This window comes from Balaenoptera physalus (assembly GCF_965194825.1).
Source record: "Balaenoptera physalus genome assembly, chromosome: 1".
NCBI lineage: Eukaryota > Metazoa > Chordata > Mammalia > Artiodactyla > Balaenopteridae > Balaenoptera > Balaenoptera physalus.
This window is the reverse complement of record NC_138882.1, coordinates 122,419,284-122,440,429: the sequence shown is the minus strand read 5'-3', so window position 1 is coordinate 122,440,429 and position 21,146 is coordinate 122,419,284. Positions and strand designations below refer to the sequence as shown.

At 41.5% G+C, this 21,146-nt stretch overlaps 1 protein-coding gene across 1 annotated transcript in view; it reads right to left on the bottom strand.

Annotated features, from left to right (window-relative positions):
* Positions 1-770: 770 nt before the first annotated feature.
* LOC309636877 (uricase) overlaps positions 771-21,146 on the bottom strand; it is a 41,409-nt gene continuing 21,033 nt past the window's right edge. Inside the window, exons 5-8 of the mRNA XM_082410613.1 lie at positions 13,950-14,136; positions 12,273-12,396; positions 10,212-10,295; positions 771-1,751 (exon numbers count right to left, since the gene is read on the bottom strand). Of these exons, the coding sequence (XP_082266739.1) occupies positions 1,677-1,751; positions 10,212-10,295; positions 12,273-12,396; positions 13,950-14,136 (470 nt within the window). The 3' untranslated portion in view covers positions 771-1,676. The remainder of the gene's footprint in view (positions 1,752-10,211; positions 10,296-12,272; positions 12,397-13,949; positions 14,137-21,146) is intronic.

The following is a 21,146-nucleotide window of genomic DNA, read 5'->3' as shown; positions in this document are numbered from 1 at the left end:
TTTGCAGAGAATTATCAAATTAGCAGAGGAATAAAATGTACTAGCCATTTGGCCATGCAAGTTACATGATGTAGAAGCACATTTTGTAACATGAGTAGTCAATATAGCACAAAACATTCCTTATCACATTACTTCATCCTTCTTATCTCATGTTCTTTGCAAGTAGGCAGCAGCTTGAGAATGGCCTGCGGCACCTTCTACGGTTTGCTGCTCTCAGACCTCCCATCTCTCATCTCACCCATAAAGTCCAATGATGACTTTCCATGTAGGTCTAACAACAAATGAAAAGAAGGCAGGATTTTTCATTTAACAAACACAGAAATTTCTATGTGTCAGTCATAAATACTACCATTGCTCTTTACAAACATTAATTCTTTTAATCCTCAAAAAAACCTATGAGGTAGGTTCTATTTTCATCTCCATTTTACAGATGAGGAATCTTGTCATAGAGCTAGTAAGAGATGGGGCCAGGATTTAAATGAGTTTGTGCAATCAAACACGGCACCATACCGCCTTATGTAGCAGTATCATAAAGGTAAATGCAGAATTATCAAATAATACTAACTACTCTTAGGTAAGTATTTATTAAAAATGGAGACAAAAAGTTTAAATAAATAGAGATTTTTAAATGGAGGAAGGTTATCTAGAATGTTCATGTACACAAGTTTTTGTCATGGATTGCTAAAATTATAGTTTATGAAGCTTTATGGTATATATACAACAGTAGTGTTAGTTAACTGATACAAAGATAACCACCACTCAAATCTGCATACATCTTTAAATCATCAGTTAAATTTATTTCCCTGATTATAAAAGTAATAAATGTTCATATCTGGAAGATTCAGAAAATCACATGACAAAAAAAATAAAAATCACTCGTAATCCCACCATCCAGAAATCATCATTGCTGATATTTTCATAAATATAGTCTCTAGTCTTTCTATATGTGTATTCAACCACCTGGGTATTGACTTACCACTTATTAAACGTGGCTCTTTGTGCCAAAGTGATGCATTATTCAAAGAAAAACCATTTACACTGTTTTTCAGTGCCTCAGTATATACTAAATATTCTTTAAGGGTTGTAAAAGTCATAAAACCAATACATTAAGATTACAAAAGTACTTTTAGAGTGTAAATATACTCCCAATGATACATATGCTAGAGCATTCTTAAGAACTCAAGTATTTAGTCTAATTGAAGTCACAATGGGGATATTTTTCAAAATATATTATCATTACATTTTCTGCATTACCAAGGAGCAAGTTTTAGCATCAGTAGGATGAAAACAATGCTGACTTCTTAAATTTGCACACAAAATTAACTGGTATCACACCTCCATTGATTCATGATTATCTTCTTAATGAATGGATTCTAAAGCTTCTCTGAGATAGGAAGGAACAAGACCACTGAAATGAAATATTGATTTATGATTATTCTAATACTGCTCAGCATTTGTGAAGTAAACTGTGTCCACAAAGCATGTTATAATTACTAATTCTGAAACACTTTGCTGAGCTAGGTGTAGAAGAATTCTTTCATGTAGGCGCAAAATGAACACTATAAATCAACATACTAGGTTGAAATTTTGCATGGCTACACACTATGATTTCCAGCATCACAAGTGGCTTAAGGAATGCCTCAACTGAGAATGGACTCCCACTGGTGGCCACAATGTTACAGCTTTGAAGTCAGCTTCCTCTTGACTGTACCAGTAATTCTGCCATATGGATTGTCTAATGGTAGCAAGACCTGTAGAAAAACCACATGGTAAATTCAGAGGCATTAAAACAGACCTACCCTTTTTTCTACGAATCAATATGAAATCAACAACAAAAGACAACTTGCTAAACAGGAAAATGTATAGGCCCTACAGTAGTTACTTCAAGCAAGGTAATACCTTACTTTTCCGGCAATAGTTGAGACATGAGGTGATTTTCCAGAAAATTAAAGAGTTTTTTGAAAAATTTTAATCATCAGGATATAAATGTTTCTCAAAAGCATTACATATCCCTGCTTTTTAAACAGAGGGTGGTGAACATAATTTGGCCTTTGCTTGATGACTCGCTCTGAACGCCAATCATTGTCCAATGCTAAATACTGCCGTGCCCTCAGGAACATTTGAGGTCCTCAGGGCTCTTAGCCTAATGCTAAATGGCTCCAGACAGCTGTGCATTTACAGTTCTTCTGTCTTCCCACCCTGTCATTTGTCACTTCTCTGCTGTTCTCAGTGTGTCCTGACTCACTGAGGGCTTCTCATATGTTGCCCTCACTATGTACACACCTGCTGAGTGAGGGCCCAGGAGTGGCTCCGGCCATCCCCAGAGAGCAGACACAGACATGGGGACAGCTTGTTCAGCCACTTGGGTGCCTTTATGTGGAGGCCTGGCCCAAAGGGACTCAGGCCTTCTTGCCTCCAGGTCTCCAGAGGAAGCTTCATGTCTGACTTCTTGAGCAAAAGGCACTGTGGCCTCAGTCTACTGGCACACATTTGAGCTAGGATCACTGCAGGCCTGAGGCATCAGGGGGCCCTGGGAGACCCTCCTCTCTCCATCAGGGCTCCTGAGCTAAGCACTGCTCTAGTCATGATGCCTGACCCTTTCGCTGTTTGGGGCCCATTGGTTTCACCTTTGTTGAACATGGCCAGGTCCCTTTCCTGCCCTTTAGAAAGTAATCAGTCGGGACTTCCCTGGTGGCACAGTGGTTAAGAATCCACCTGCCAAAGCAGGGGACACGGGTTCAAGCCCTGGTCTGGGAAGATCCCACATGCTACGGAGCGACTAAGCCCGTGCGCCACAACTAATGAGCCTGCTCTCTAGAGCCCGTGAGTCACAACTACTGAGCCCACGCACCACAACTACTGAAGCCCACGTGCTCTAGGGCCCCATGCTGCAACTACTGAAACCGGCGTGCCTAGAGCCCGTGCTCAGCAACAAGAGAAGCCACTGCAATGAGAAGCCCTCTCACCGCAACTAGAGAAAGCCCGCATGCAGCAATGAAGACCCAATGCAGGAAAAAAAAAAAAAAAAGTTCTGGAAATGTATAGTGGTAAAAAAAAAAAAAAAAAAGAAAGTAATCAGTCAAAAAAGTCTTTACATTCTAATTGATGGCATTCTGGGAATCTACGTCCTCGCCTTCCTCTGAAGTAAATAGTGCTGCCTCTCCTTTCAGCTGAATGGACAGCAAGCGGGATCAAGATTGCACTCCTCTTTAACTCAGGGCCCAATACCAGCTACACCTGGCACCCGAGCATGACATTAGTTACCCAGCACTGCTCCCCAGCCTCCAGCTACAGCTGTAGTGGTACAGAGCCTGATGGAGCCATCAACATAATTTGCAGAACAGAAACAAGGTACCTGGCCAGAGGGGCTGTGACTAATAAGGCTCCTGGATCAGCAGGCCCAGAATGTAGGACCTTTTGGACTCCCTTCATTGGCCTTTATCCACCAAAGGCTATGAGCAGCAGGGCCATGGTAATAGATGGTCCCTTCCTATCTCACTCCCCCTACACACTAAAAGCATCCAATAGAATGGTGTTTTTTAGCATTCTAGAAGCCCATGGGAAGTGGATCAAATAGAGAAAACCTGCCATTCTGAGAGTGGTCCAAGTGGGGAAGGGACAGTTCTGATCTCCCAGGATTGACCACAGCAGGCTACCTGTTGGGACTGCAGGCTGGCTAGTCAGACACACTGACTTGGCTTAACCTTTTGCATGGCTAAAAACAAGTCAGGGTAAGTGCTTTTTTCAAGGCAAGGTTTCCTTTCAAACAATGAACTTCCAAACTAGCTGCTAGACAATCATTGACAGGAAGACACTGGAAATCACCAAAAAAGATACCTCACACCCAAAGACAAAGGAGAAGCCACAATGAGATGGTAGGAGGGGCGCAATCACAGTAAAATCAAATCCCATAACTGGTGGGTGGGTGACTCACAGACTGGTGAACACTTATACCACAGAAGTCCACCCACTGGAGTGAAGGTTCTGAGCCCCACGTCAGGCTTCCCAACCTGGGGGTCCGGCAACGGGAGGAGGAATTCCTGGAGAATCAGACTTTGAAGCCTAGTGGGAATTGATTGCAGGACTTTGACAGGACTGGGGGAAACAGAGACCCCACTCTTGGAGGGCACACACAAAGGAGTGTGTGCAATGGGACCCAAGGGAAGGAGCAGTGACCCTGGGGGAGACTGAACCAGACTTACCTGCTAGTGTTGGAAGGTCTCCTGTAGAGGCGGGGGTGGCTCTGTTTCACCATGGGGACAAGGACACTGGTAGCAGAAGTTCTGGGAAGTACTCCTTGGCGTGAGCCCTCCCAGAGTCTGTCATTAGCCCTACCAAAGAGCCCAGGTAGGCTCCAGTGTTGGGTTGCCTCAGGCAAAACAACCAACAGGGAGGGAACCCAGCCCCACCCATCAACAGTCAAGTGGATTAAAGTTTTACTGAGCTCTGCCCACCACAGCAACAGTCAGCTCTACCCACCACCAGAGCCTCCCATCATGCCTCTTAGATAGCCTCAACCACCAGAGGGCAGAGAGCAGAGGCAAGAAAAACTACAATCCTGCAGTCTGTGGAACAAAAACCACAGTTACAGAAAGATAGACAAGATGAAAAGGCAGAGGGCTATATACCAGATGAAGGAACAAGATAAAACCCCAGAAAAACAACGAAGTGAAGTGGAGATAGGTAACCTTCCAGAAAAAGAATTCAGAATAATGATAGTGGAGATAGGTAACCTTCCAGAAAAAGAATTCAGAATAATGATAGTGAAGATGATCCAGGACCTCGGAATAAGAATGGAGGCAAAGATTGAGAAGATGCGAGAAATGTTTAACAAAGACCTAGAAGAATTACAGAACAAACAAACAGAGATGAACAATACAATAACTGAAATGAAGACTACACTAGAAGGTATCAATAGCAGAATAATTGAGGCAGAAGAACGGATAAGTGACCTGGAAGACAGAATGGTGGAATTCACTGCTGCGGAACAGACTAAAGAAAAAAGAATGAAAAGAAATGAACACAGCGTAAGAGACCTCCAGGACAACATTAAATGCAACAACATTCACATTATAAGGGTCCCAGAATGAGAAGAGAGAAAGGACCCGAGAAAATATCTGAAGAGATTATAGTCGAAAACTTCCCTAACATGGGAAAGGAAATAGCCACCCAGGTCCAGGAAGCGCAGAGAGTCCCATACAGGATAAACCCAAGGAGCAACATGCCATGACACATAGTAATCAAATTGGCAAAAATTAAAGACAAATAAAAATTATTGAAAACAGCAAGGGAAAAATGACAAATAACATACAAGGGTACTCCCATAAGGTTAACAGCTGATTTCTCAGCAGAAACTCTACAAGCCAGAAGGGAGTGGCATGATATACTTAAAGTGATGAAAGGGAAGAACCTACAACCAAGATTACTCTACCCAGCAAGGATCTCATTTAGATTCGATGGAGAAATCAAAAGCTTTACAGACAAGCAAAAGCTAAGAGAATTCAGCACCACCAAACCAGCTCTACAACAAATGCTAAAGGAACTTCTCTAAGTGGGAAACACAAGAGAAGAAAAGGACCTACAAAAACCAACCCAAAACAATTAAGAAAATGGTCATAGGAACATACATATCAATAATTACCTTAAACATGAATGGATTAAATGCTCCAACCAAAACACACAGGCTTGCTGAATGGATACAAAAACAAGACCCATATATATGCTGTCTACAAGAGACCCACTTCAGACCTAGAGACACAAACAGACTGAAAGTGAGGGGATGGAAAAAGTTATTCCATGCAAATGGAAATCAAAAGAAAGCTGGAGTAGCTATACTCATATCAGATAAAATAGACTTTAAAATAAAGAATGTTACAAGAGACAAGGAAGGACACTACATAATGATCAAGGGATCAATCCAAGAAGAAGATATAACAATTATAAATATATATGCACCCAACATAGGAGCACCTCAATACATAAGGCAACTGCTAACACTATAAAAGAGGAAATCGACAGTAACACAATAATAGTGGGGGACTTTAACACCTCACTTACACCAATGGACAGATCATCCAAAATGAAAATAAATAAGGAAACAGAAGCTTTAAATGATACAATAGACCAGATATATTTAATTGATATTTATAGGACATTCCATCCAAAAACAGCAGATTACACTTTTTTCTCAAGTGCGTATGGAACATTCTCCAGGATAGGTCACATATTGGGTCACAAATCAAGCCTCTGTAAATTTAAGAAAATTGAAATCATATCAAGCATCTTTTCTGACCACAACGCTATGAGATTAGAAATGAATTACAGGGAAAAAAACGTAAAAAACACAAACACATGGAGGCTAAATAATACGTTACTAAATAACCAAGAGATCATTGAAGAAATCCAAGAGGAAATCAAAAAATACCTAGAGACAAATGACAATTAAAACACGACAATCCAAAACCTATGGGATGCAGCAAAAGCAGTTCTAAGAGGGAAGTTTATAGCTATACAAGCCTACCTAAAGAAACAAGAAAAATCTCAAGTAAACAATCTAACCTTAAACCTAAAGGAACTAGAGAAAGAAGAACAAACAAAGTTAGCAGAAGGAAAGAAATCATAAAGATCAGAGCAGAAATAAATGAAATAGAAACAAAGAAAACACTAGCAAAGATCTATAAAACTAAAAGCTGGTTCTTTCAGAAGATAAACAAAATTGATAAACCATTAGCCAGACTCATCAAGAAAAAGAGGGAGAGGATTCATACCAATAAAATTAAAAATGAAAAAGGAGAAGTTACAACAGACACCGCAGAAATACAAAGCATCCTAAGAGACTACTACAAGCAAATCTATGCCAATAAAATGAACAACCTGGAAGAAATGGACAAATTCTTAGAAAGGTATAACCTTCCAAGACTGAACCAGGAAGAAACAGAAAATATGAACAGACCAATCACAAGTAATGAAATTGAAACTGTGATTAAAAATCTTCCAACAAACAAAAGTCCAGGACCAGATGCCTTCACAGGTGAATTCTATCAAACATTTAGAGAAGAGCTAACACCCATCCTTCTCAAACTCTTCCAAAAAATTGCAGAGGAAGGAACACTCCCAAACTCATTCTATGAGGCCACCATCACCCTGATACCAAAACCAGACAAAGACACTACAAAAAAAGAAAATTACAGACCAATATCACTGATGAATATAGATGCAAAAATCCTCAACAAAATACTAGCAAACAGAATCCAACAACACATTAAAAGGATCATACACCAAGATCAAGTGGGATATATCCCAGGGATGCAAGGATTCTTCAATATATGCAAATCAATCAATGTGATACACCATATTAACAAACTGAAGAACAAAAACCATATGATCATCTCAATAGATGCAGAAAAAGCTTTTGACAAAATTCAACACCTATTTATGATGAAAACCCTCCAGAAAGTGGGCATAGAGGGAACCTACCTCAGCATACTAAAGGCGATATACAACAAACATCATTCTCAACAGTGAAAAACTGAAAGCATTTCCTCTAAGATCAGGAACTAGACAAGGATGTCCACTCTTGCCACTATTATTCAACATAGTTTTGGAAGTCATAGCCATGGCAATCAGAGAAGAAAAAGAAATAAAAAGAATACAAATTGGAAAAGAAGAAGTAAAACTGTCACTGTTTGCAGATGACATCATACTATACATAGAGAATCTTAAAAATGCCACCAGAAAACTACTAGAACTAATCAATAAATTTGGTAAAGTAGCAGGATACAAAATTAATGCACAGAAATCTCTTGCATTCCTATACACTAATGATGAAATATCTGAAAGAGAAATTATGGAAACACTCCCATTTACCACTGCAACAAAAAGAATAAAATACCTAGGAATAAACCTACCTAAGGAGACAAAAGACCTGTATGCAGAAAACTATAAGACACTGAAGAAAGAAATTAAAGATGATACCAACAGATGGAGAGATATACCATGTTCTTGGATTGGAAGAATCAGTATTGTGAAAATGACTATACTACCCAAAGCAATCTACAGATTCAATGCAATCCCTATCAAATTACCAATGGCATTTTTTACGGAACTAGAACAAATCATCTTAAAATTTGTATGGAGACACAAAAGACCCCGAATAGCCAAAGCAGTCTTGAGGGAAAAAAACGGAGCTGGAGGAATCAGACTCCCTGACTTCAGACTATACTACAAAGCTACAGTAATCAAGACAATATGGTACTGACACAAAAACAGAAATATAGATCAATGGAACAAGATAAAAAGCCCAGAGATAAACCCACACACCTATGGTCAACTAATCTATGACAAAGGAGGCAAAGATATACAATGGAGAAAAGACAGTCTCTTCAATAAGTGGTGCTGGGAAAACTGGACAGCTACATGTAAAAGAATAAAGTTAGAAAACTCCCTAACACCATTCACAAAAATAAACTCAAAATGGATTCAAGACCTAAATGTTAGACCGGACACTATAAAACTCTTAGAGGAAAACATAGGAAGAACACTCTTTGACATAAATCACAGCAAGATCATTTTTGATCCACCTCCTAGAGTAATGGAAATAAAAACAAAAATAAACAAATGGGACCTACTGAAACTTCAAAGGTTTTGCACAGCAAAGGAAACTATAAACAAGATGAAAAGACAACCCTCAGAATGGGAGAAAATATTTGCAAACAAATCAACGGACAGAGGATTAATCTGCAAAATATATAAACAGCTCATTCAGCTCAATATTAAAGAAACAAACAACCCAATCCAAAAATGGGCAGAAGACCTAAATAGACATTTCTCCAAAGAAGATATACAGATGGCCAAGAAGCACATGAAAAGCTGCTCAACATCAATAATTATTAGAGAAATGCAAATCAAAACTACAATGAGTTATCACCTCACACCAGTTAGAATGGGCATCATCAGAAAATCTACAAACAACAAATGCTGGAGAGGGTGTGGAGAAAAGGGAACCCTCTTGCACTGTTGGTGGGAATGTAAATTGATACAGCCCCTACGGAGAACAATATAGAGTTTCCTTAAAAAACTAAAAAGAGAATTACCATATGATCCAGCAATCCCACTACTGGGCATATACCCAGAGAAAACCATAATTCAAAAAGACACATGCACCCCAATGTTCATTGCAACACTATTTACAATAGCCAGGTCATGGAAGCAACCTAAATGCCCATCGACAGATGAATGGATAAAGAAGATGTGGTACATATATACAATGGAATATTACTCAGCCATAAAAAGGAACGAAATTGAGTCATTTGTTGAGACGTGGATGGATCTAGAGACTGTCATACAGAGTGAAGTAAGTCAGAAAGAGAAAAACAAATATCGTCTATTAACGCATGTATGTGGAACCTAGAAAAATGGTACAGATGAACCGGTTTGCAGGGCAGAAGTTGAGACACAGATGTAGAGAGCAAACGTATGGACACCAAGGGGGGAAAACTGCAGTGGGGTGGGGATGGTGGTGTGCTGAATTGGGCAATTGGGATTGACATGTATACAGTGATGTGTATAAAATTGATGACTGATAAGAACCTGCAGTACAAAGAAATAAACAAATAAACAAACAAAACAACTAATACTAAACTTTCTTTGGGTTATTTATATGGAAATATGTTAATATAAATGTTTCAGATATTACATGAAATTTCTAAAAAAAAAAAATGGACTTCCTCATCTTGCCTGCTGTAAATGCAACTAGAAACACAAATATCTTCATTTTTTTGTGTGTATATTGTATTCCACTTAAATTGACTACTTAAAAGTTAGAGATGATAGAAGAAAATGAAAATAGAATCTTTTTTTTTTCTCCTCATCGTTTCATGATAGAAGAATAATGGAGCTGTGACCTTCTGGGGCAATTTTTGGAGAAGTATATCTCAAAGCTATTTCTTTGGGCACACTCTGTTCTTTCTTTGTCTTTTACTCTCTGCAACTTCCAACCTTCTTTATAAGTATTCACCCACTTCTAGCATACTCCAGCCTCAGATAGTGAAAGGCCAGAGTCTAAGAGGGCTCTAAACAGTGGCAACTATAAATATTCCAAAAGAAACAGCTGTTAGGAGTTGTGACAGGGGATAGTATCATCCTAAGTTTATAAAGAGGGGTAAAGAGTGGGTGGGGGAAATGTGCTTTAAATATGTTTAAAGTTCTCTTACCTCTTCCCTGTTGATCAGTCCCATTTTGGACATGTCTATGTTAAAGTAGTGAATGTTTGGCAGGCTGATTTCCATAGTTTCTATCTGAAATCCACAACAATATGCATTACATGCGGAAACTGTGAATCTGTCTCTGTTACTCCTTCCCACCAACCCCCAACTACCCACTAGCTCATTACTCAGATTCTACCTGTCTCTGAGATGTTCCTCTGATGTTCCTCTACTGCTTGACACTGTTCTCCCCTGCTAGTACTATTATTAAATGATGGACCCACTCTTCTCTCTGTGTATGAAATCCGTTTCTCAGAAAAGTAAAATCTCCTTGGGTCAGAAACCTGGGACATCTGCAGCATCCAACTGGCCTTCTGGTGCTGGCTCGTCAACCTCTTAAATTCCCCCTCCATCCATTCCCTCCTCTCGAGGCTTGTCCCTAACATTTGCAGGCCCTGGAGTAAGAGTATAATTGGATGTCCCCATACCAGATGTTTAAAGATTTAAAAGTTATGAATCAAGCTAAAGTACTTTCAAGTGAAATATATTCTATCCCTCTAACTTGATAAATATTCCTTCATCACAATCTGGAAGGTCAGGATCGAATTTAAAATTCTCTGATTCCTTGCAGCATCATGCCAGGACCTGGCAGCATGGGAAGAGCCAGCCCTCAGCCCTGGCCATCCCATCTTCTCTCTTGGACTCATGTGGGTGGATACCCCAGCTTGCATGTCAAGTCCCATTCATACCTCTAGCAAACATCTGCCCCTTTTCTCACTCTCGGGCTTAAGGGTACACTAATGGCATGACTTGCACTTTAGGGGATAGATCTGGGGAACAGGCTTGCACAGGTTCTGGAAGTAGTCTCGGGGTTATTTGGGCAGGACATTCTGGGATGTAAACATCCAGAGAATTGTCTAGAAGGGGAAGCATGGGCTCCTGAAGTGTTTGTTGCCTTGGTCCCACCGACTCCTCATCCAGCGGAGAGAGGCATAGCTAGAGGAGGGCTTGGAGGGGGTGTGTGGGCCGTGGCAGGAGTCCCTTGTGCCCAGGTCTAAGGATGACACTGTTCCTCTCCATCCCATCATGGCCTTAGTTCACATCCTTGTTGCCAGTTTTCTGCAACAGCCTCCCAACAGGTCTCCTTGTCTATGGCCCATCATCCCTTTAATCTATCACATGTCTTTCAGAGTGGTCTTTCTAGAGTGCAAATCTGGTAGTGCCACACCTTGCTTAGACCCCTCAGTGGCTCCTAAGAGTTTTCAGGATAAAATACAGACTCTACAGAGAAGCCCACAGAGGGCTTCCCAATCTGCTTCCCAACTCATCTCTAGGCACATGGAAAGGCTTTCGCTCCTGGAGCTTCACTTGTGGCAGAGCCTCAGCAGTAAATGACTGTTCCATGCTGCCTCCTGTCTCCACACCTACCCCCTCCCTCACCCTTGAGTATGAACTCAGATAACCCCTACCTGTCCCTTAAGACTCAGCTCAAATACCTCTTCCTCCAGAAAGCCTGGCTTGCACTATCCCCTACACCGAAGTTAGGTGACTTCCTCTGAATTTCCATAATATTCTATTCTCTATTGAACTGTTAGCTTACTTATTTTCTTCTTTCACTTAGTGATGAACTCTTTGAGGGTAGGGACGATGTCTAATTTATTTCTGATTTCCTCATGTGCTGACAGAGACATAATAACCATTCAATAATATCAAATGGATGGATGGATGAAATCTCTCTGCATTTATCCTTCATTCTCTGGCTCTCCTGAAACATAGACCCTTGGGATAATTACCCCTCCTTCAGGGCATTTGAGTGTCCTAAATTGTAGCAGGTTGAAGAGACTCAGAATTTTCAACAAAACTAAAGAACTACAGCAGTGGCCTGTGTTTTCAGGTTAGACAGATTTTTACATTTTTTTATTCTCTTCTCACTTGCTATAACAAGCTTTTGAGCAACAACAGATGTCATTTTTCATGTGTCTTCCACTTTCTTATTTTAACTCTCTTTCTCAGAGCTGACAGGAGACACAAGTTCTCTCAGTCCTCAGAATGGCAAGTGACAAAACCTACCTCAGGAACCTGGCTCAGGGAGAGCATCTGGATGTCGTAGAGGGTCTTCTGGATAGAGGGCGAGTACTCGCCTTTGTCATAGGGTCCAACAAATTTCTTCAGGACAACGTCCCTAACAGTGTTCCTAAAGAACAGAAAAGAGAACTGAGGGCTCTCACAGGGTGGTGTTTGGGGAACGTATTATGAAGCTAAGAAGCGGTACCCTCTCTGTCTCCCCGAAAACAATTTCATTGCTGGTTTTAGAGAGGATTAATATCCTGTAATGCCAAAAAGAAAAAAAAACCCTAACTTCCCATTTCCCTACATGCACACACACATGCACACAAGTCAATAAACATATTGAGCATAACTAGGTTATCTTCATAATCTGGCACCAGGGCCCAGTGGGCATTCCACGGTAAGTTTCCCTCCATGCTTGAAGAATTTATGAAGAGGACTTCCTAGTATTCTAATCTGCTTGGCTTAGCCCATTGCTTGAATTGCTGCATTTTCAGGGGTATTACCGTGTCAGGCTGTGTGCTAAGTATTTTATGTAATTACTTCATTAAATTCTCTCAATATACCTGAGGCAGGTACTATTATTATCTCCAATTTAGAGATGAGGAATCTGAGCTAAAAGTTAAATGATCTACTCAGTCCCCCTCCTTAGTGGGAGGCCCAGCTTGTACCCCGACTGGCTCAATTTCGTGCTCTTTTCAACATAAATACATCAGACTGCTGCCCATGGGGAACACTTGAAAAGAGGAGAAAAAAAGATTGAGGTGAGGTTCTCTTCAAGCATTTCCAACCTATCACATAATAAAAGGAGCAGAGTAACACTCTGCCAGTGGGAGGAAGCTACCAGGGGGCAGATTCCAGCTTATCACAGGGTAGAAGTTTCTAACAATTAGAGCTTCAGCAAAGGAATGAGATACCTGCTCAAAAAGCAAACTGGGATTCAGAGGCCTAATCACTGCTTGTTGAGGATGTTAAAATAAGAGTCATACGTTACAATGCTAAAGCATTTATCATTTATAAAATGCTTCTGTAACTCATCTCATTTTGAATTTAGCCTAGGGTGGCCACTTGTCCCAGTTTGCCTGGGACCAAGGGGTTTCCTAGGACATAGGACTTTCAGTGTTAAAATCAGGAAAGTCCTTGACAAACTGGGACGAGTTGGTCAGCCTGGTTTAGCCCTCTCTGCATCTGCCATGAAGTAACAAGGCCATTATCCTCATTTGATCCCATGTTTCTTAAAGTGTGGCCTTTGGTCCAGCAGCATGAGCATCACCTGGGAGTTTGCGTTCTCAGGCCCCATTCTGGGCCACAGAATTAGAACCTTTGGGGTTGGGCTCAGTGATCTGCAGTTTAATAAGCCCTCCAGGTGATTCTGATACACAATCATGTTTGAGTACTACTGATTTAGTCAATTAAAAAACAGAGGATCAGGGAAATCAGGTGGTCTGCTCAAGGTCATTATAGCTAATAGCATCTTAGCTATTGGTGCAGATTTACTAACTCAAAGTAAGACCAGTATTCTTTCTGTTATCCATCAGAAGGAATGTCTTACAATGGGGAGGCGGAATTGAATGGCTTCCAAGTTTCCCTTTCAGATGGAAGACTCCATGAACTCTGGGCCCCTGGAAAAGAGGGCAGACACTACCTCCACCAGCGCCAGGCCCTAGCACTCGTTCATACCAGGTGGCCTCAAAGTCCACGTCTCTGCCCTGGTGGTAGCGCCACTTGCAGTACACTTGGGTGGCAAAGCACCGGTCCTTCACCTCAGGGAGGGTGGTGAACTGGTCCCTGATGAATCCTTCAAATCCGGACTGGGTTGTTTTCAAGACTTTGAGGTCTTTGATTCCAGAATTAATGACTGGAGGTCCTGTTTTACGTCAAAAGGTAAGAGGGGATGAGGTCATAAAGAAAACAGTGCCTTCTTACTGCCTAGCCCTGAGGATCCTAGTCATTAAAACATGGCACACTACATTTGTACAAAGAGCTACATCACTGCCTGTGTTTTCTCTCTCCCTGTCTCCTCTGAAGTCCACATGATGAAGGCGGTGTGCCTTTCCCTCTCTCTGAATTCCACAACTCCCTGCCTTCTCATGCCCTAGGAGAACTGAAGGTCAGAGAATAAATGTCCATGCTGTGTTGAAGCCCACAGGAACAAATACCTTTTTCTCAGCTATGTGCAGAGGTATCTTCTAGGCCAATTACCTTCCAAATTTTGAGCTCCATCTCATTCAGCAGGCAGTCATGCTGGCATGAGTTAATAAACTCCTCAAAAGCAGCTCCTCTGTCTGCTATTGTGACGCCCTTTACTGGGGGTGGTCCTCATGTGGATTGTCTACACTGTTGATGGCTCCAATCACCACCAGACCCCTCAGTTCCCTTGCGTTTATGAACTCAGCAAAACCAGAAAATTTCATGAATAGGTAGCATCATGGGCCTGGATGAGCCTAAATAGAGACTGGGAAGATGAGGTCAGTGACCCATGAGGTATACATTGCCTAGGTGGATACTCATAAAGGCCTTTGTTTTTTGGCAGAACTGAGAAGGCGCAAAGTTGGCCTTTGGGGATCTGGGCGGGGTGGACAGAGTTGAAAACAATGGAGGAGATGACATGGCTCTCCCGACGTCCCTACATTACCTCATGAGATGCATCAGGGAGGTGGAGGGGAGAGAGGCATAATCTGAAAAAGCTGTTTACTTACGCCTGGCAGTTTTAGGTCAGGGCCCAGATGACAGGTAGGGTACCGAGTTAGTGAGGGGAAGATTCTCTCTTTCTTTTTCTATGTGGAACACACTGTAGTTCCAGCAGTTTGGTGAAGCCTGAAGAACACATGGCACCAGGTGACATGCTGGGAAGTCCCAGGGTACAATGTCTGTGGAAAGCAGCCTTCTTCCCAAGGAGGAGTGGCAACTGGCACAGCAAATGCTGGGCAGAGCCAGTGAGGCAGCAGTTGTACTCAGTGGGTGCAAACTTCTCCCTGAGCATGTGTGAGACAGCTCTCCAGGCTGGGAGAAGGTAGGAGGTTTGGCTGGAGAGGTACAGCAGTTTTGTAATGAGAGAGCAACAAGGTCAGGGAAATTCGGGAATTAACTTCACCATGGTCTTATTTGTATGTGCAGGCTGGTGAGGCCAAGACACTCAGGGGGCACTTGGGTACAAACTCCCAAAAGCATAGTCAAGGCAGAATGACTTAGATCACCTCTTTTCAGTCTTGAAATTAGTCCAGACTAATATTTATGCTTCTTGACCTGTTGAATCTCAAGCCAAGAGCTGGAGGTATCAGGCATCACTATGTTGTACATGGTCTTAGTTGAAGAATAAGAATGTAACTCACAATCCTCAATTAAAATCCAGGGTAGCTGTTAATAATCCAATGGTTTACATCATCCTGTGTGATTTCTATTGCTGTGGTTAACTCAGGAGCTGTGGACTTTCAGAAGTAGGTAAATAATAACTATATTTTGATATTTTCCCAACCACATGTATGTGCCTACCAGAGAGAGCAGTGGCCATGGTTAGTGGTAGATTTGCTGATTAAATATGTGCTGATTAAATAAGGTGTTCTGGTCACAGTGTTCTAGGATAATGTGGTAAGACAGAAAATGGTATTTTCTCAATTGGAAAATACTGAAGTTCTCATTGGAAGCTATATCTGAATCAGGATCAAGAGAAGGATACCAGCAACGATTTCATGCCTTAGGTTGGCTGGGTTTATCAGATTCTAAGTGTTATCAAGACACGATTCTGCAAAATCAGCATTTCTAACAGTGTAGAGCTGACCCAAGTGAGTCTTAAGTCTCAGACCCAAGAGAATTGCAGAAGCAATCAATAAGTATCCATTAAATGAATGAGTGAGTGCAGTAAAATTGATTCACCTTAACTTAGCCTTACAACTTAGTGTCTTTTTCTTCTGGACAGTTCTCCTCCATCAATCTTTACCATTTCCCTTCCTGATCTGCCCCCTCCCCTCAACCCTCACCCACAGACAGTGTGACAGGGGGAGAAGGGGAGGGCATCAACACTGATTGAGAAGGTCCTGACTGCCAGCACACGTTCTAGTCGTATGGCTAGACACTGGCAGAGGTGGAGTTTGAACTCAGCACCCCATTATGAGATTTCATGCTTTTCTTTCCCCTTTTTGGATCACTCCCCATCCTCAAAAGTTTCCTCCTGCCTTTAACTCTCTCTTCCCATTTCTGTAATAAAAGAGGACTTTCCAAGAGACAAGAAAGTTGCCACCGCCATTCCGCAATGTGCATTCAGGACTCAGACAGAGCCCCCAGTTGAAAAATACCATCCCCGTTGGTTTGAAATGAAGATTGAAGCATCACTTTTAGAAATGACCCCATGTGTCTTGAAAACATTTTATCATTTAAAAATTTCCTATTGAAATACCAAGACCCCTTAGAGGAGTCACTCCTTAAGCCTTTATAAACTAATATCATAATTTACTTCCAACAGTAATCCCTTCTAGAAAAAAAAATCCTATAGAAATGAAACTTGAATTTGCAATCAGAAGTGGGGTTAGAACAAGTAGTGGGAATCCTCGAAGGGGGATAAAGAGAAGTCAAGGGAAACCAAAGGCAAACTTTATCTATTTCTACTTTTCCTATACAGCTGGCCTTGATCGCCAGCATCTATGTGAGCCAACCAGACTTTGAATCCTCAGTTGTCTCAATCATAAAAGGATTTCCAGATGCAGGGTTACATATGGTTGAGTCCACAGTCTTGGACTCAGGTTCCTTGAATTCAGCCTCAGTACTCTCCATGCCTCTCCTCCCCTATTTATGGGCAGTATTTCCTTGATAGAATTACTTAACCTCTCTCTACCTTGATTTTCTCATCTGCAGGAGATGATAATCATAACTATTTCCTAGAGATGATAGATGTCTAAGATGATACACATAAAGGACTTAGTAAAATGGCTGTCCAGGAGGAAATGCTCTATAAAATTATTATGATGATTTTGCCCTAATTGACCTTTTCTTATTGACGTCAACCCCCTGTAAATACTTCCCATGTTTCACAAAGGCTCATTGGGTTCTGAAAACTCCTTCTGACATGCCATCCCTATCCACCTCCAGCCCTGTGATGAGATTTATTGATCTTTGGGGAGTGTCAGTCTGCTAGGCAACTTTGAAATGATCTACTTTCTTGCTAGAATCTGAAAATGGAGAAAGCAGTTGCATTTTCTAATGTGTTTTGACCTCAGTTTCACATGGAATAAAACATCTCATGTTCTCAAAGACAGTTCATTACTGCCACAGTTTAGGCAGAACGCAAACCATCTACTCTGGTGTGCTCATCATTCTATGAACAACGACAAAAACCTATTCTCTTTGAATGTGAAAAATACATTTTCTTGGCACGCATCAGACACCCTGGATGAAATCTGGGAGCTTATTTTATCTTCTCTGTTGGCGGTGCCCCAGCTTTCTGAACACTGGTAGGAACCTGAGCCTTTCAAATTCATGGGCCCATCAACTAAAAATATGATGCTTCACACACTCTTAAAAAGATTCCAGTTTAGACTAACAAGAAGTAATTCAACCCAAAAGACTGTCCTTTTCTAGGTTACTTCCTATGAAACCACTTAATCAGCTCTTTTCTGCCTTTCTGCCATGGTTATGGAGTAATGCAAAAGGAAGATTTTTACATTTTACTTTGCTAGAACATAATCTTTTCTAACTTTCAGTGTCCTCCTACACACTTAACAGATTGTGGTTTATCTCTCAGAGAAGCATACATCCTACCCCTTCAGGTCTCTAAGGGAAAGAAACTGCAAATTAATAGAAACTAAGCCCGATTCCTTACCTACGCATCAGGTGTCACAAAGCACAAAGCTTTACTGAGCCAAGAAAAAAAATCCTGTCATGAAGGGGATAATTGCTTCCACATTTAACACCTCCAAAAAGGACACAAATAGCTAAAAGGAGGATATTTTAAAACTATATTAAATCATTCTAGTAGAAAATTTGTAAAGTGCTAGAAAAAGTGAAGATCAATTAAATATCATTTGCCTTTGAGAGTCCATTTAGCTCATGGAGGATGAAAGCTCCCTGTGTGCAGTTCTGGATGGGGAGAGATGACGTCGCCCAGATGGAAGGAAGTTAACTGGGTTTTTGTACAATGAGGTGATGATCAAGATGATTTTTAAAAGATCTTGTGCTTGCCAAGAACCATTCTTTTGGAATAATTGAAGAGTGTCTTAGTCTTGATATCAAAATGATACAGGCAGCCTTCTTGACAGTGGCCATCTCTGTCCTGAGTCTCCCACTTTCCCCATCTCATTTCTTCCATCTGCCCTGCTTGACACCTCTTAAATCTCTTCTCCTCCAGGACTTTAGTTTTATCAACACCCTTCCTAAAATCTTCCTCCTACCCCTACTAGTCTCCATGTCAATAGATTTTTTTTTTCACCACTACAAGACAGTATCTCTTATTTGAAACCGCTTCTCTATCTTCCATTCCTCTATTTGGTTATGCTTTAGTTGAATTTTTATAATTAGTGTCAGATTGGGAGAAATTTGATGCTTAAAGAATTATGAATTATAATTCAAATTGTGTTGGGGGGGGGTGTGTTGGGGAGATGCTCTGCTTAGTTCAACTAGTTTAAATTAGTGACTCAACCATCCCAGCGACTTCAAGGCTTGGCTAAGCTTGTAGTTCACAGAGACTCACAGAGAAACAGTTTGGAAGATCGAGGTTCCATATAACACCTACATCAACAGCCTGTACCACACATGCAGAGCCTAGCTCTCCTCTCGGAGCTGGGGAAGTCACAAAAATAACACCAGCCCTCATCTCTTTGGTGAAAAAATTTCTCTCTCTCTTCCAGATTCTCCCATGGAACTAGCAGACTTTGAAACAGCTAAAAGAACACTTAATGATGTAGCTTAAAAAGATACCCTAGGAAAAAATAGTATAATGGGAGTTTTATAGCAATTCTCAGGGCCTAAAGTGGGTGCTTCAGATTCAGTAGGCTTTCTATAAATGTTTGTTCAATTGATAAGAATGAATCCAGTCCACCAGGAGAAACCCAGTTACATATCCTGCTGGGAAAATTTGCAGGCTGAATGGGTGATTAAGTACATGTGTTTGAGGGGGCAGAATTCTCACTATCCTAGCCAGCCCCCCACAAAAAGCCCTACTTAGAGGTTTTTAACAACAGCCTTCAGCATGTGAATTGGGGTGTGTGTGTTTGTGTGTGTAAGATGATTATTTTCTTTAGTTAAGCCTATGCAAGGGCGTTTCTTATGACAGTGATTGTACACTGAATCACCTCATGATATCTGCAGTTTTAGCTCCTGGAAAATAAGCAAATTAAGAATTAAACTTTGTTACCAAAAAAACGGCATAGACCCCTACTCTCCAAAGAGGGACAGAGTACAAATGTCATCTTCAAATAGACAACACAGGAAGATACACAGACTCAGGAACATGTGCACACATACTGCACACCCCCAAGGCAGCAGATGCCTCCTTCCCTGCTGACCCCTGCCAGCCCCCGCATGCTATGGGAGGGGGGAGGTGCTGGACTCCAGACAAGTCAAGCTGGAGCTCTGGGAACACTGCCACAGTGATCGCAACACCCTGAAGTTTTCTGCAGAAAGAAAAAGCTTTGGCCTGATTCTGTTGATTAGTTTCCACCCTGCAGCAGCCAGGTGACTAGAATTCAGGCTGATGATAGCTCCTGGTAATTCCTGGAAAGAACAAGGGTGTGAAGAGCAGCCTGTTTTCTTCCTATGATCAGCTGAGCCCTAGATTTGGCCACTCCACTTCCACCTCCAGGGGTCTGCTAAATATTCTTGCGGAGGGAGGTCACCAATGATGCCTACTTGCCAAACTGCACACTCTCTTCAGTCTTCTTTTAAACCAAACTTCTTAACCTTCCTGTGGAGGAGACCACTGGCAGGTCCTCTTCCTCCTGGGTCCCCGGCTAGACTACATTTCCTGGCCCTCCTTGCAGTTAGGTGTGGCTGTGTGATTGGGTTCTCTTCATTTGATGTGCTCTGTGCTACTTCAGACCTTGAGCAGTTTCACCTCCTCCTTTTTTTCTTCAAGCTCTTTTCTTCTCCTTGTTGTCTGGTATGGGGAATCTACTCTCAAGGTGACCCCAGAAAGTGAGGATCAAAACTGTCTGGTTGCATCAACCTGGATTCCTGAATAACTTCCTGGAGTGGAGCATCCTCCCAACACACACACACACACACACACACACGCACGCACGCACGCACGCACACGTGCACGCACACACACACACATGTGCGCGCGCACACACACACACTGAACTTGACTTTTACAAAAAGCTGTAAGCTTCATGTGCAAAGCCACTACATATAAGCCTACTTATTATGCATTCTATTATCCCAATAACTATCCCTCATTTCTTGAAATGTATTTTCCCTTTGCTTCCATGACACCACTGTCTCCAAGCCTCCTCCTGTCCCTCTGATCATTCTTCTCTCTCACGCTTTAAACTGTCCAACCCTTAAACTGGGGAATTTTCCCCCAGGCCCTCTCATCTTTCTTCTTCTCACTTTATATGTTTTTCTGGATTGTTCCTTCTTCCCCATGACTTCACCAACCAATTTGGAAATAGGTAGTCTCCAAGTCCATCCCTTATTCCCAAACTTACCAGCTTCCTCTAGAAACTTCCTCATTATATGTATTATTCTTAGTCAACACCCACAGGCCCCTGACTTTAGGATAACTTTAACCTGTCCTTCTCTCTAACCTTCCATCCTTACGCAAATACTCAGACTTATAAGCACACTTCAGAAATGCCTCACATAATGTCTCTCCCCAATCTCTGTAGTCTTTACATCTCTACCTCTTCTGCCTTAGTTCAGACTCCATCATTTCTTCTTCTCTGCAAC